The 16,595-nt window shown below is 37.7% G+C and overlaps 1 protein-coding gene and 1 long non-coding RNA gene across 10 annotated transcripts in view; one reads left to right on the top strand and one right to left on the bottom strand.

The window, feature by feature from the left end:
- LOC120419635 (uncharacterized) overlaps nt 1-14,321 on the bottom strand; it is a 49,362-nt gene extending 35,041 nt beyond the window's left edge. The window contains exon 1 of the long non-coding RNA XR_008211931.1: nt 13,575-14,321. This is a non-coding gene — a long non-coding RNA (uncharacterized LOC120419635). The remainder of the gene's footprint in view (nt 1-13,574) is intronic.
- Nucleotides 1-16,595, top strand: part of LOC120419629 (cadherin-86C) — a 238,083-nt gene that overhangs the window by 173,588 nt on the left and 47,900 nt on the right. For 8 of the 9 annotated variants that reach the window (XR_005605756.2, XR_005605755.2, XM_039582382.2 and 5 more), the window contains exons 2-5: nt 917-1,113; nt 1,266-1,510; nt 13,226-13,309; nt 13,378-13,503. Coding sequence is in view for 7 of the 9 variants with exons in the window: in XM_039582382.2 (XP_039438316.1) it covers nt 917-1,113; nt 1,266-1,510; nt 13,226-13,309; nt 13,378-13,503 (652 nt within the window). In the remaining 2 variants the exon portion in view is untranslated. Of the gene's footprint in view, nt 1-422; nt 442-916; nt 1,114-1,265; nt 1,511-13,225; nt 13,310-13,377; nt 13,504-16,595 lie in introns of those variants that run through there. The other variant, XM_052706827.1, reaches the window with a different exon arrangement.

Raw genomic sequence — 16,595 nt, 5'->3', positions numbered from 1 at the left:
ACATCACAGAACCGACCTGTCAGTCTAACAACCTAATTTAGCAATCATCCCGGTCAAGACAACAACAGCGAGACTTCACCGTAGCAGGTCTCTCCGTCATCGGACCTCCCGCTGGTCCCGTACACACACCCAGCGTGTGGGTTCGTCCAGACTCGGACGATCGATCGATGTCTTGTTTCCCATCATCAAAGACCCCGGGTGTGTGTTTGCCCGCAAAGTGCGAAAATCAGCGTATTTCGTCGACCAAGTGTCATTCCCTGGAGGCTCCGTTTGGGAGCCCCAGATCACGCAATCTAGTTCACACGCGGAGATCGTAGTAGGCTTTCAATGGGCGCGCTCCTCGGGAAGGTGTTAAATTATCACACCAATGCCTGCTACGATTGCCTTGAGGGGTGGTGGAATTCGAAGCCGCCTTCGATCCGCCGCTGTGCCGACTTGACAGTAAGTAGCCACTTGCGCGGCGGCGCGCTCAAAATTATGCCTGGTAGCATCAAATATTTTTTAACGAGCGCGAGCGCTCGCGCCCCTGGAATGGGCCGCGTAACCATAAATCCCACCTAATTGTCGATAAATTACTGCGTTTATAATAAATATTTATACCCGCGCTCAATCGGTGGAAGCTGCTGGCCGCTAATCTCCATATAACGCGTATCAAGCGCAAGTCGGTTGAGTCAGAGAGGTGTGCGCTACACGCACACAATCGGCCATTAGCGTGAGCGACGCGAGCGTTAGCATTACAATGTAACGCGGCCATATTGGTTCTCCTTGCGACACCTTAATGGCTTCATTAGTGGGCTCCTCCCACCTTCCGATCTTACACCACTAATCCGCCGGGTACTAACCGTAAATTACGCCACTTTATGGCCTCCAACCAATAGAGACTGACCTTCCTTCTCTTTCCTTCTTCCTCTTCCAGAATGCTGCTCACGCTCTGCTGGATGCTGGTGCTAGCCGGCCTGGTCCAGCGGGCGGTCGGGCTGGACCCGAAGTTCGATCCGTCCACCCGGATGCGGCTGGTGCTGGTGCCGGCGGACGCCCAGGTCGGTTCCGTCATCTACCGGTTACGGGCCACCGACGAGGAGTTCGAGTACCCGCTGCAGTTTGAGCTTGTTGGTAAGTTGGGACTGTCAATTTGAGGGGGCGTTACGGTATTTGACAGATGTAACGCTATCTTGCACGCACATCCAGAATCACTCAGTTTTGACAAAATTTATTGTTTATATTTGAGATTCCCTATAATAAACCTTCAATTTCCCTCCCCACAGGTGACGCCGCCTCCGCCACCGTCCAGATCGAGACGCTGCCGTGCACCCGGTTCAACTCGATCTGCCAGGCGAACGTGATCCTGCAGCGGCGGCTCGAGGCGGGCCGCTACTACGACTTCCAGGTCGCGGTGAAGGACACCAAGGGCGGCATGTCGGTGCAGGCCTGCTCGATCACGGCCACCAACTTCAGCACGCCGCATGACCTCATTTTCCCGCACAAAACGGGCATCATCATGGTGCCGGAGGTGAGTTCGCCCATAAATGCCCTCGCGAGGGTGCTCGAAGGAAGGGGGAAAAGTAGGACAAATATAATAAATAAATTTTTCCCATGAAGAAGAACAATAGATGGGACCGGGAGGTAATTCCGAGCGGGCGCGCGCGCCTTGAACCTTTTCCCTAATCGGTGCGCGATCGTGCGATGTAATGTCCAGCCTACGGGGGGAAGCGTCCTTTGTTCGAGATTCTCTGGAGAAGTTCTCCGGAAAATCTCTCAGGTCTTTAAGCGTAGACCCTCTGAGAAATGTAACGCCTCGATCGGCCCTTGTCAACCCGATTTTGTCATACCATCAGACTTATCGGGGCATAACATTTCTCAGGGGGATGGAGGACGTCATAAATGGTAACCAATGGTAACGGCGTTATGCCCGTCTAATTGTCAAAAAAAAACTTGAAATGACAGCCACATCTTGTTGACATTTCAAGCGGACATAACGCCGTTATCATACGTTACGTTATTTATTGTTAAACAAAGTCAATTTTAAACCAAACAAATCTGTGATTTCCCAGAGATCTACGCTTCCCGTACCCGGTAGTCATAAATATGCTCTCTCTAGCGAAAACAAACCAGGCCAGGGCAGAAAAGCGCGTGCCTCCTGGCTCCGATCGCACAAATCGATCCGATCCAATAAATAATCCATATTTAAAAATAGAATCGCTGCATAAATTCCGCCACTTTATTGGTCTGCCAGTTGTGGTTGTTGCTGTGCGGCGAAGAAGACACGCGCCAACACCTCCCCGCGCCGCCACAATTCAACATAATTAGATTAAATAAAACATAAATTTGCCTATCGAAGACGCGGCGAACCGGTTTCGAGTAGAATGTTTGGCTGTGGCAACAATTCTATAATCGTACTGTGGCGATTAGGCAGGAGTCGGATAGAGAAGGCACCAACAACTGGCGGTTTATCCTTTCTTGGGCAATATATTACAAAATTGGCAGATTAGAATGTGCAGTTGAGGGTTAAGACCAGGGGAGGATTGCAACAAAGTTTAAACTTAGACTAACAGACGATTTTTTTTCAAATCAATATGTTTATCTGTGACATACAGTCACAGACAACAGACGTTTGGGCTCGATTCTTCCCTTGTGTAAATCATTGCTACAATTTTTTTAGTTGTGGCAATCCGTTTGTGGCGCTGCAGTCGCTTTGCCCTGACACATTGCCCACTCTCAAAATATCGCTTTCCGTCTACTGTTATTTTCCATTTTGTTGGTTTTCAACGTTTGTAATCGTTTGTTCAGGATGAAAAGTTGATTTCAGCCGATTTCAGCAAAATCTCTCGCGCTTGCAGCTGCTTGACAAATGTGAGGAAACCAAAGTGGCCAACCTGGTTCCTGAACCGAGTTTAGCCCCGACGGATTGCCGATTGGAGTAAGGCGTCGTTATAGAGGAGGTGTGCAAAAGACCGACGTTCCAATCAAGATCCCCTCGGAAAATACGGTCGCCCGGTGTCATCATCAACGCAACGGAAGCTGCCACACTCCCCCCGCACCCGATTTTGATTTTATGTGTGTTCCTTGTCAGAATGATTCGCAAAATGACCTCTATGACGGGGCTACGCTTCTTGAACCTGGTGCCACTCATGGAAGAAGATGGGAAGGGGTGGGGGGTGGGGATGTTTGAGGATCGCTTGCACTGGTTATCCGGTGGGGGAAACTGACGCGCCGGGGAGAATATTCGAGATTTAGGACGTGGGTTTCGAGGGCGTTGAAGAGGTTGGTGTCTTGGAGGTGAGGGTTGAAGTGATCGTGGTAGCTGGTTTGTCGGTTCCGGAGATAATCTTCGGATAGTTCCGGATTGTTTCGTTTCTGGTTCCGGATCTTTTCTCCCTCAAGAAACAGTTGCCTATCCTCCCGATTTCCACCGGGTCTCGTCCTTCTTTTTCGCTCTCCTCTGTTGGTTTTGTTTATAAACACAACCAGCAAGAATTTGACAGCCTCAAGCGCGGCCTTGGTTGCTGTGTTTAAAAAAGCATCAGACAAGACTATTTTTTTAATGTCGATAATTAAAGGGAAAAAAACTTCCATGTGCTCGTAAATCGTGTTAATTAATGATTAAAGTAGATTTACTATAGCATAAAAACGTAATCTTTACCTTTTTTCCGAAAAATTGAAAAAATATATTTTTTAAATGTTTCAATCACACCTTCTCAGAAAACCATCATGGCTGATTTAGAGAGTGGCAATAGGCTAACAGATGGCACTAGTAGGTTAGCAGGATGCGGCAGCCATGTTTTTACACACGATTTTCAAATTATTTTGTTCTAGCCGCTACGTCTGTTGTCTGTGATACAGTTAAACATCGCATAGTGCGCAGGCGTTACGCTTTGTAATTCTTCGATTACTCTAAAATGACATAATATTTATGCAATCTTTTTGAAGCTAGTTCTAGATTGAAACAAGACGAACAAATTACTTCAAAAAGATTGCAAAAATATTATACCATGTTTGAGAAATCGACGAAATATAAAGCGTAACGCCTGCGTACTATGCGAGGATTGACTTTAGTAACTAATCCGGTTTTTTTTTATGTCACACATTACGTTAATGTTGATACACGTGAATTTGACATTTGAGGTTTGCATAACGCTGTTACCATACGTTACCATTTATGTAAGAAGAAAGCTTGAAATGCGATGCTTTACGTTTTTTTTATTTGTGGGTTTCTATGGAACGCCGCAACATTCCTGCATTTTCTAAAAGCATTTTGTAGCAAATTTTTAGTTCAGATCTAAGGCGTTTACCGAAGCTTGCAACAATATTGTATAATTCAGGAAAAATCGACGAAAAAACGTAACGCCTTCGCGTAAAAAGAGATTTCTCCCCACTAAGAAATGTAACGCCCCGATCGCCCGATTTTAATCTACCATCAGACCGATCGGGTCGTTACATTTCTCAATGGGTCTGTATCCAATTTTTAGCATGGAGGGCGTTACGAATGTTAACAGCGTTACGCACCCCAGAAATGTCAAAATTTATTTTTGATTTTTTGTTTTTTTTTTAATTTCTAGTTTTTCTGGTTTCACCAATTTTCTGTGAATTTCTTGGAATCCTCAAAATTTATTTAATTTTGGAATCTGCAGAATTTTTTAAAATGTCTTGTTATCCTTGAATCGCTTTAATTGTTGAGTTTCAAAATTCCAGATTTGTTTGAATTTTCAAATTTCATCAATCTTGAATTTCTTGAATTTCTTGAATTTCTTGAGTTTCTTGAATTTCTTGAGTTTCTTGAATTTCTTGAATTTCTTGAATTTCTTGAATTTCTTGAATTTCTTGAATTTCTTGAATTTCTTGAATTTCTTGAATTTCTTGAATTTCTTGAATTTCTTGAATTTCTTGAATTTCTTGAATTTCTTGAATTTCTTGAATTTCTTGAATTTCTGGAATTTCTTGAATTTCTTGAATTTCTTGAATTTCTTGGATTTCTTGAATTTCTTGAACTTGTTAAATTTCTTAAATTTCTTAAATGTCTGAAATTTCTTAAATTTCTTAAATTTCTTAAGTTTCTTAAATTTTCGTAAATTTCTTAAATTTCTTGAGTCATGAATTTCTAAAATTTCTTGAATTTCTTGAATTTCTTGAATTTCTTGAATTTCTTGAATTTCTTGAATTTCTTGAATTTCTTGAATTTCTTGAATTTCTTGAATTTCTTGAATTTCTTGAATTTCTTGAATTTCTTGAATTTCTTGAATTTCTTGAATTTCTTGAATTTCTTGAATTTCTTGAATTTCTTGAATTTCTTGAATTTCTTAAATTTTTTGAATTTCTTAAATTTCTTGAATTTCTTGAATTTCTTGAATTTCTTGAATTTCTTGAATTTCTTGAATTTTTTGAATTTCTTGAATTTCTTGAATTTCTTGAATTTCTTGAAATTCTTGAATTTCTTGAATTTCTTGAAATTCTTGAATTTCTTGAATTTTTTGAATTTCTTGAATTTCTTGAAATTCTTGAATTTCTTGAATTTTTTGAATTTCTTGAATTTCTTGAATTTCTTGAATTTCTTGAATTTCTTGAATTTCTTGAATTTCTTGAATTTCTTAAATTTTTTGAATTTCTTGAATTTCTTGAATTTCTTGAATTTCTTGAATTTCTTGAATTTCTTGAATTTCTTGAATTTCTTGAATTTCTTGAATTTCTTGAATTTCTTGAATTTCTTGAATTTCTTGAATTTCTTGAATTTCTTGAATTTCTTGAATTTCTTGAATTTCTTGAATTTCTTGTATTTCTTGAATTTCTTGAATTTCTTGAATTTCTTGAATTTCTTGAATTTCTTGAATTTCTTGAATTTCTTGAATTTCTTGAATTTCTTGAATTTCTTGAATTTCTTGAATTTCTTGAATTTCTTGAATTTCTTGAATTTCTTAAATTTTTTGAATTTCTTAAATTTCTTGAATTTCTTGAATTTCTTGAATTTCTTGAATTTCTTGAATTTCTTGAATTTCTTGAATTTCTTGAATTTTTTGAATTTCTTGAATTTCTTGAATTTCTTGAAATTCTTGAATTTCTTGAATTTCTTGAATTTCTTGAATTTCTTGAATTTCTTGAATTTCTTGAATTTCTTGAATTTCTTAAATTTTTTGAATTTCTTGAATTTCTTGAATTTCTTGAATTTCTTGAATTTCTTGAATTTCTTGAATTTCTTGAATTTCTTGAATTTCTTGAATTTCTTGAATTTCTGGAATTTCTTGAATTTCTTGAATTTCTTGAATTTCTTGGATTTCTTGAATTTCTTGAACTTGTTAAATTTCTTAAATTTCTTAAATGTCTGAAATTTCTTAAATTTCTTAAATTTCTTAAGTTTCTTAAATTTTCGTAAATTTCTTAAATTTCTTGAGTCATGAATTTCTAAAATTTCTTGAATTTCTTGAATTTCTTGAATTTCTTGAATTTCTTGAATTTCTTGAATTTCTTGAATTTCTTGAATTTCTTGAATTTCTTGAATTTCTTGAATTTCTTGAATTTCTTGAATTTCTTGAATTTCTTGAATTTCTTAAATTTCTTGAATTTCTTGAATTTCTTGAATTTCTTGAATTTCTTGAATTTCTTGAATTTCTTAAATTTTTTGAATTTCTTAAATTTCTTGAATTTCTTGAATTTCTTGAATTTCTTGAATTTCTTGAATTTCTTGAATTTTTTGAATTTCTTGAATTTCTTGAATTTCTTGAATTTCTTGAAATTCTTGAATTTCTTGAATTTCTTGAAATTCTTGAATTTCTTGAATTTTTTGAATTTCTTGAATTTCTTGAATTTCTTGAATTTCTTGAATTTCTTGAATTTCTTGAATTTCTTGAATTTCTTGAATTTCTTGAATTTCTTGAATTTCTTGAATTTCTTGAATTTCTTGAATTTCTTGAATTTCTTGAATTTCTTGAATTTCTTGAATTTCTTGAATTTCTTAAATTTTTTGAATTTCTTGAATTTCTTGAATTTCTTGAATTTCTTGAATTTCTTAAATTTTTTGAATTTCTTGAATTTCTTGAATTTCTTGAATTTCTTGAATTTCTTGAATTTCTTGAATTTCTTGAATTTCTTGAATTTCTTGAATTTCTTGAATTTCTTGAATTTCTTGAATTTCTTGAATTTCTTGAATTTCTTGAATTTCTTGAATTTCTTGAATTTCTTGAGTTTCTTGAATTTCTTAAATTTATTAAAAAAATTGTTGAAGAAATTCAACTTTTTTAATTTTCCTGAATTCCTTCATTTTTTTGAAAATTCTAAATTTCTTGATTTTATTTTAAATTTTTGAATACCTTTGCATTTTTTAAATTCTTTTTTTGTTGAATTTTTTGAATTTATTGAATATTTCTTAAATTTCTTAAATACCCCTTTTTTATTTTTTGAATTTTTAAAGTTTCTTTAGCTTCTTTAATTTTTTGAATTTGCTGAATTTCTTGAATTTCTTGCATTTCTTAAATTCCTCTTTTTCTTATTTTTTGAATTTCTGAATTTGCTAACTTTCTCAAACTTCTCGTTTTCTTATTTTTATTTCCTGATTTACTTCAGTTTTTGGAAAACTGAGTTTCAAGATTTTTTTAAATTTCTTGATTTTCTTGCGTGTACTGAACTGTTTTTAGTTCTTTAGTTTGCTTAATTTAGGATTTTTTTAGTTTTTTAGATGATTAATAATTGGAGAATTTTTAAGATTTCTTGAAGTAGTTGAATTTGTTAATTTTCTAAATATTTGATTGCATTTCTTCAATTAATTCTTTTCTTCATTTTTTTTTATTTATAAAGTTTCTCAAATTTCCTACATTTGCTGAATTTGTTGAATTTTTTGAATTTCTTGAATATTTCTTAAATTCCTTTTTTCTATTTTTTGAATTTTTAAATTTTCTTTAATTTCTTTAATTTTTTGAATTTGCTGAGTTTCTTGAATTTCTTGCATTTCTTAAATTCCTCTTTTTCTTATTTTTTTGAATTTCTAAGATTTTTGAAATTCTTTAATTTCCTGACTTTGCTAAATTTATTGAATTTCTTAAATTCCTCGTTTTCTTAATTTTTTTGAATTTATTGAAATTCTTTAATTTTATCAATTTGTTCAATTTCTTATTTACTGATTTACTTCAGTTTTTGAAAAACTGAGTTTCAAGTTTTTTTTATTTCTTGATTTTCTTGTGTGTACTGAACCCCGTTAAGTTCTTTAATTTGCTAAATTGATGAATTTTTAGTTTTTTAGATGATTTTTATAATTGGAGAATTTTAAAGATTTCTTGAATTGATTGAATTTGTTGATTTTCGTAATAATTTTTTGCGTTTCTAAAATTCTTTTTTTTCTTCATTTTTTTTTATTTCTAAAGTTTCTCAAATTTCTTTAATTTGCTGATTTTTTTTTTGAATTTCTTGAATATTTCTTAAATTTCTTAAATTCCTTTTTTTTATTTTTTGAGTTTTTAAATTTTTTTCAATTTTCTGAATTTGCTGAATTAACTGCTTAATTGCTTAATTTGCTAAGTTCATGAATTTGTTAGTTTTTTTAGATGTTCTTAATTAATGGAGATTTTTTAAGATTTCTTGAGTTCATTGAATTTGTTGATTTTCTAAATTCCTGATCAACTCTCTTTTTTGTATCTTTTATTTTTTTTTAAAGATTGGATTAGATATTCAGAAGGCTAGTACAAATTTCATCTAAAGTTTTGCTGTTGACTTAAATTCCCCCTTTGTCTAGTGCTGTTTACCGATAAAGTTCGACCCCAACCTCATCGTTACACCTCGCAGATCGCTAATTTATTGCCCCATAGTTCTCTCGATCCCGAAGAGTCTACAAAGCTTACCCAGAATTACACTGGTTGAATTGGCACTTGAACCAGCAATCCAAACGTGTAGATCGTACTCAGGAAATGTGCGCGCTGTTCAATAGTTTTTTACCCCTCCGCAATCTTGTCCATCGTAGTTGGCGACGAACTTCAGAATGATAGGAATGATCTCAACGTCGCAAGAGGTTAGGGTGGAAGGGCGGCGGAAAATGAGATTGTTAACACTTTGTTCAACATGGGAATGGTCGCTTGGTGAGGAAGAAGAGACTGCACCAACCCTGTTGCATTGAGTTGAGCAAAATGAGACATGTCGGTGACGGTAATAGTCATAACGTTCTGCGACCGACTGCAAAAAAGGTGCAAACTCATGTCAATTCACACGGAGAAGGATGATCCAGAGCTACTCAGCCGAAGAGACGGGCCTGAGGTGCGAATTGGCAGATTTTGCAGATTGCTAAGTGGGTTGTAGAACTTGTCCGCGTCCGTCTTGTACAAGAGTTCTCTTCCGCAGAGGAGCGCGCCTAATGCATCAACGTCACCTCCATCAAGAGGACGAGGAGATCTGCGGTGCGATCTTGTACTCTCTCTCTTCCTAAAAGGTCCACAAGATCCCATGGTCGCGATTGCGCGATCGTGGAGACCGACCAGAGATGGCGCGATCTAGAAGAGCTAACGGTACCATCGCCGGTTTTAACAGGGGCGTTTCAGAGGGTTTGTTTTGAAAAAATCTTCAAAAGTTTCGAAAATCCGCTAAAATTTGAATATCCGCTGGCCGCCAACGAAATTATGGAAAAGTATAATATGTTCAAAACTGTGATTAAGCTTATCTCAATCTTGGGTACGAATGGCTGACCCCTTGAAACGATTCTGCTGCTCGCCCAGGCACCTCCAGATCTTCGGAGTTATTTCACGTTACAACGCGCGGAAGAAAAAAACTCGTGTTGCCCAATGTGTACATATCTCACGGACAATTGCAAATAAATAATAATCATAATGAATAGAACAAAGCCCATCATCGCCCGGAGGGCTCTCTCTGTCCCACAAGAGGCTCTCGTGGTCTGAGGTCTACGAGGAAAAGGCCTCCTTTCGATATCGCGCGGGACCTCACCTCCGTCTACTTCTACTTCTTCTTGGTACTTGGTTGGGCGAACCCTATGATAAATGGCTATCGCGAATAATTTACCAGCTGAACCAGCCAGTCAGCGAAGGGCACCATGTCCCAACCCTTCGATAGAACGCGGAAGTGAGTCGAGTCTCTCCTGTGTGGACAAAAGTGGCGAATTGTGTCACGAGATTCCCCAACTCGCTGGGGGAACGTGATGTCCATTTTTGTCCCCGGGCCAGTGTCAGTGGGGCATCGTATGTCCCCGGGCAAGAATTTTTCCCTGGGCAGGGGACGCGAAATTTATTACGACATCGCGAGGAACAGATGCTCGAGACTTGGGAAGGCCGGGAACCACATCCATAACTGCACACGTCCTCCAATTATGGTCACAGAGCAGTAACGTATAAGTTACCGCGGACTTTGCGAGGAAGGTAGGTCATTTAATAAGTCACACAGCGTGGTTAAACTAGGAGAATGAATTACAGTGAAGCGTTTTTTTGTATGGAAGGATAATAAGTCAAAAGTTAATAAAATGATCTGAGAATATGTAATAAAAGATAGCGGTATTTTTAATTCTAATTAGGTAATTTTACCGACAACAAACCAGCCTGAACTCTAAGCACGAACATCGAAATTTTACGAAGCTCGTGGCTTACGTTACTTTTTAACTTAGACAAAAACCCAACATCGGCTTCCAGGCACAACTTAACGAAGGATGTGGAATGACAAACCAGTGCCTAAATGAAATGGGCTTATAACTTGATATCGAATAATAATTCAATTATATTATTTCTAAAGGCATCGGACTCACTTTGAAATTAGATTTCTCGTTAAAAGAAGTACATACAAATAAAATAAATTCTAGACTCGACTAGAACAAGTTAAAAATAAAATGAAAGAAGTTGAAAAGTCAGGGCTCCAAAATGAAGTAACTTTTTTCAAAATGCCGATTTAACTTTAATTAACAAAAAAACAAGATCCTAAATCTAAAACGTTCAAAAAATTTCAACGATAATGAACTTAAATTTTATATATCAATTTTTAATGCTTTGGATATCTACAATTTTTTGATTATTTTTTTAATTTCTTTAAATTTAAAATAAAAAAAATATCCAAGAGATATGAAATATTGGTTTATTTCATTTATTTTGAATTTCTTTAAATTAAAATAAAAACAAGATATCTAAAAAATATGAAATCAGATAAATAAAACTTTTAAGGGGGTTTCAGAAATAAAAATTGAATAAATGAATAAGTAAAAAAAACTCAGTCAATTCAAAAACTGAAGCAAATTGAACAAATTTACCAAATTAAAGGAATTTGGGATTTTTTTAAATTCAAAACATTTCAAAATTTCAGCGATTTAGAACAATTAAGTAAAAACAAAAATCAATATATTCAAAAAAAAATTCAATAAAAATTAGGGAGCCTAAGAAATAAAAAAAATAACAGTTAATCAGAAATAAGAAACTTAACAAATTCAAACAATTCAAGAAGTTTGAGAAATTCAACAAAAATTAAGAAAATCTTTAAATCTGAAAATTCAAGATTTTAGCAAATTACAGAATTACTAGAAATTTAAGAAATTCAAGAAATTAAAAAAAATGAAACTCCGTTTTTTTAAACTATAGCAAATCAGGAATTGGGAATTCAAGTCAAGAAATTAAAGGAACTCAAGAAATTTCAGAAATTCAAGAAATTTAAGTATTTCAAGGAATTAAAAAAAAACAAAAAAAAATACAAAAAAACAACATCAGGAAATAAAATAAAACCAACAAAAATTTAATAAATTTGAGACGAAAAAAAAACTATCAAAAAATCAAAAATTTGAAGAAATTAAGGAAATCACAACAATAAACAAATTTAAAAAAAAATACGGTATGAATAGCAGATCGGGAATTGAGAAATTCAACAAATTCAGGAAACTTATTAATTCAAAAAATTAAGAAATTCAAGAAATTCAAGAAGTTTAAGAAATTCAAGAAGTTTAAGAAATTCAAGAAATTTACATAATTTAACAAAATACAAGAATTTCAAGAAGCTCAACAAATTGATAATATGTAAAATCAAATCAAGAATATAAAAGTAAAACAAATTAAAGGAATACAAGAAATGTTTGCTATTAAGCAAATTAAAAAAATGGCAATCTCTGGAATTAAAGATTTTAAATTAATTCAAGAAATTTTAGTAATTCAAAAAAATAAAGGAGTTTCAGGATTTTATCAAATTTGAGAATTAGAAGTCGCTGAATAAATTCAAGAAATTCAAATAACCAATCAACAATAAACCATGTTAAAAAAAATAAATTTAGGGATTTCAAGAAATGTAAGAAAAAGGACATAAAAACAAAAACAAAACTAGATTTAAAGGAATTCAAAAAAAAATAAGTAGTTCAGTTATTCATTGAGTTTTAGAAATTCAAAAACCTCTTTCTGAAAAATCTCCTGGACACCTTTTTGGAACAAAACTTAGAAATTAAGAAACTAAGAAACTAAGAAACTAAGAAACTAATCATGAAAGTAAGGCAGACCAAAATCAATAGATTTTAAAACATTTCTCCTGTTTTTTTTATTCTAGATCTAAGTCTTATTTCTTATTTTAAAACCTCCAATATGATTTTCAAAAGTACTTTTTAGTAAGTTTCGGAATTTTGCCTAGTTGACTTTTTCGACCAAATCTAACCGATATGGTCAACTCCGCGCCTTTTTGCGCCAATATCTGTGTCATCGCACCGCGGAGCTCAACTAAGTCATCTTCCCAAGTCAGCGCTGCTGCGCTCAAGAACTCTTCGCCTCAAGCAAATTGATGGTGCGGTATTTTACGTAATAAATTAACCACGCCGCGCGCGCTCTTCGGTTTCCTGGACTTCCTTACAAGGGCATTCTGGTGCCGCCGACCGTATCTTTAAGGTGACGCCACAGCAGAATGTACGTACGCGCGCATCTGTCATTCGATTTAGCTAAATCGAAGCCGCCGTCGCCGCCATGTTGAAGCTTAATGGCTCCGTCATGATTTCGGGATAAATTTTGCGCCCTTCGGGCGCAAATTTGTTGCTCTAGTTGCAACAAAGTTGCACTTGTCACGATATAAATCGCGGCGGCCGACACATGAATGGCTGCACGGTTAGTGTAATCTATGCAAAAGGTTCGCCCATTTATCACCTGGGAAGAAGCGCTGTCAAAATAAAACACGCACCTTAAACGTTGGGACAGGACAAATCCTCAATTCGATTCAGTGCGAAAGCAATTAGCAGCTAATTAGATTTGTCCTAACCTAACCTAAAATAATTACCACGATTGCTAATCAAATTGTCGTTTTGCAGGACGCCAAAAAGGGCACCGAGCTGGACTACGTGCTGGCTAACAAGAACCCGCTGATGCCGAAGCCGGTCTACCTGGAGCTGTGGGTAAGTTGGAGGACATCGCCGTAACGGAACCGTCATTGTAACGCCATTCCATTTTTCTTCCCTGCCAGGGTTCGCCACTGTTCGCCATCCGGCAGAAGATTATCTCACCGGAGATGACCGAGGGTACGATCTTCCTGCTCGGACCGCTCGACTTTGAGAAGCAGGCGATGTACCACCTGACGGTGCTGGCCAATGTGAGTAATTTCTTCAAAACTAGGTCATTTTAGAACATTGTCAATAAACCTCCGTCAAACGGGTCGCTCACCTTTCACTTCTACCGCAAAACCACCTCCCCGAACCGGTTGTCGATTATCCAATTCCTACATCCGACCTCAACGCCGATTACCAAATTACCTCACACCGCCGCGGAAACAAACCGCCCTTCCTCTCCTTCAGAAAACCTCAAAGCTTGCTTTGATTCCGCCCAAGAAAATGCGTACCGGTCATCGCGCACACACAAACAAACAAACAAAAAAAGCTTGCTGGTTGCTGACGCGCCTCGCGAATGTGGGTCAACGAACGTACTTTTAACGACCGCCGCGGACGAATGACGACCCGAAAGCGGAACGGCAACAAAAACATATCAGCCGGCGCGCGTTAGGGCACCAAAAAAAACACAACAACAACCGCGCGAATCACTCTCACTTTCGGCTTCAGCCATGATTGTATTTTGGTTGCACCAGGCGAGCAGCGATCGGGTGGAGGTGTGTGTGCGAGGAGACAGCTTCGTGACTATGGTGACGCGACGGTCGAAACAAACATTATCGCGCAGCGAGCTGCTTTGTTTTCTTTTCGGTGTTGTTCTTTCACCGACGACGGCTACTTTGTCGAATTGGTGATAATGTCGGTCAATTATCACGGGTGACGAAGATTTTCGGCTCAATCAAATAAGGGTGTTTGCTTGTGTGTGTGTGTGTGCGGGTTAAGTGTGTCACCGCACTGAGTAAATATTTGAGTAGCGTTAGTCAGAGCACTAACCCTCGCTCTATCTTAATAGAATAATCTAAATGGTGTCCCCCGGAGGGGAACAGCGAAACCCCAACCTCACTACACGCAAAGAAATTACGGTGAACGTTGAATGCTCAACCAGCCTAACCCATCTGATGTTCAAGTTTTTGAGCATCGGATGTTCAAAGCATTTCTAAAATCACCCACACATCAGCAGTACGATTCATACGTTTGTGATTTTGAATTAGTATGCGTGAAATCTGCGGGCAACGTACCGTCTAGCGAAGAAATTCTTCTTCATCTTTTTTAAAATAGCCACTCTTCTTTGTGAGCAATTTGACGTTTTGTTTTTTTCTCGCAGTAGGCTTGTCAGATTTTTTCGCGCAACAACTGCAAAATTTTCAGCTGATGATTCCGTGCTCGCCGCACCATCATACCTGCCTAAAAGTGGTTCCTGGAGGTGGGCAAAGGTGTTTTTCTATCCCCAGCAGGCAGAAGTGGGCATGAGGTATGTTTAGTAAACGACGCGAACAAAGAAAATGTGAGAAACGTTTTCTTTGCGGTAAACTTCATCCCCGTGATTCACCACTAATCGAAAAGTTCCCCCGCAGAAATAGCGGAACACGAGGAGGTCACATCCCGGGTGGCCCATTTGGAGCTAAGCTACGACACGGACGGAGCGGACTCCTCTGCCAAGGAACCACTTCCGCCGCCGGACGCAGCAAGCTGGCTGCAGTTTGACGTCCATTTGCAAGACATGACCCCCGAGACCCGCGAGCAGCTGGTGCGGGAAGTTTTGCGTTGCGCAACTCGTTGGATGAGCAAGACGCTCGGAAGGTTCATACGGCGGGGAAACGGAACAACTTCGTCGAGTTTAAGTCCGGGCAGTTTATGAATCGTGCCGCGATCAACATTGCAGTCTTGATTGCAGTCGTGGAAGCGGTTTTGGAAAAGGTGTTGTGCAAGTTGATTGAGCGGAATTGCGGGGAGGAGGAGGAGTTAGTACGTTTTCGGAGGTCCCGGGGGATGTAGCGAGTACATTTGTGGCGGAATGCTGAAGAACAACTGCCAGGAAGTACCGAAGCTGTCTTGCTGGTGCTGGTCAAGCTGGCTGTGACCGTGATGCGTCCCGTGGGAAAAAAACCGTGCACTTCCCGGCCAACCAATTCCGAGCGTTACGTCATGTGCCAGGAGCGCCTCAACAAGTGTCTGGACATGGGCGAGTTCCTGTTCTCGGCGAACAAGGACATGTGCGATTCCAACCAAGTCCGACATTCTGGTAGCGGAGGAACTGGTTCAAAACGACGCTTCCAAGTCACTTGAAACTTAAACAACAAACTGGCCAGCCACCAGATCGACAGTCTAAAAGCAATTATCGACGCCCTGCAGCCCAGCTACCTGCTGATACCTGTCTGTCGTAGTTTTTGGCCTAAACCGAGCGAGAGTCTTTTCTTTTTTTCAAGATCCCACCACCCACCACTTGAAACCAAACTGCTCGCTTCAACACTGAAAACCAGACTAAAGACCTCTCTCTGATTTGCGATGCACCAAAGCTACTCTCGCGCTACCAACGATCCGATATGCACAGACACATACAAAACACTCTAATTTCTATCTCCCGCGCCGCCTTCGTGTGTTTCGCATTCTCTCTTTTCAACACCAACGCTTCGCGTTGCGTCGACTACACTCAACGCTCGCGACGCACTAATACAGTCGCACACGCATTGCTTGTCTATTTCAAAGCACACCGATGTTGCTCTTGCTTCGTGAGCGTCGTCGCTCGTTCGAAACTCGACACTAATAATACAAATGGTCATAAATGACTTCTCTAAAATATTGCGCACTAATTCTGATATTCTAAGCTATCTCTACGAAACATTATTATGTACACGCCTTATCTGCGACATTCTCTAAAATATTGCGCACTAATTCTGATATTCTAAGCTATCTCTACGAAACATTATTATGTACACGCCTTATCTGCGACATTTTCCTTCTCCTGTACTCTGTTTAACAAAGAAAAAAACAGCCACAACCGTCCTTAAAACTGACAGAATTTCTCATCGCAATATTTTTACTCATCATCATCGTAAAATTCTTCATAAAAATTCAGGCGAAGGATACAACATAAAGCCCTGTGGGTCATTAGGCCTCCGTTTCCTAAATCTTTGCATCAAATTGAATGAAACATTCTCGCCAGGAAATAAAATCTTTAGCACAGTCATTTCTTTACTCACAATCATCTTTAAATTCTCCCTAGGTAATCAAACAAACGCTCTAACGCAATGCGTATAGGTCATCAGGACACTTTTTCAAATCTTCGCATCAAACTTTTTAA

Source organism: Culex pipiens, chromosome 1 (assembly GCF_016801865.2).
Source record: "Culex pipiens pallens isolate TS chromosome 1, TS_CPP_V2, whole genome shotgun sequence".
Classification (NCBI taxonomy): domain Eukaryota; kingdom Metazoa; phylum Arthropoda; class Insecta; order Diptera; family Culicidae; genus Culex; species Culex pipiens.
Note: the sequence above shows the minus strand (reverse complement) of the source record. Positions and strands in the feature narration are given on the sequence as shown.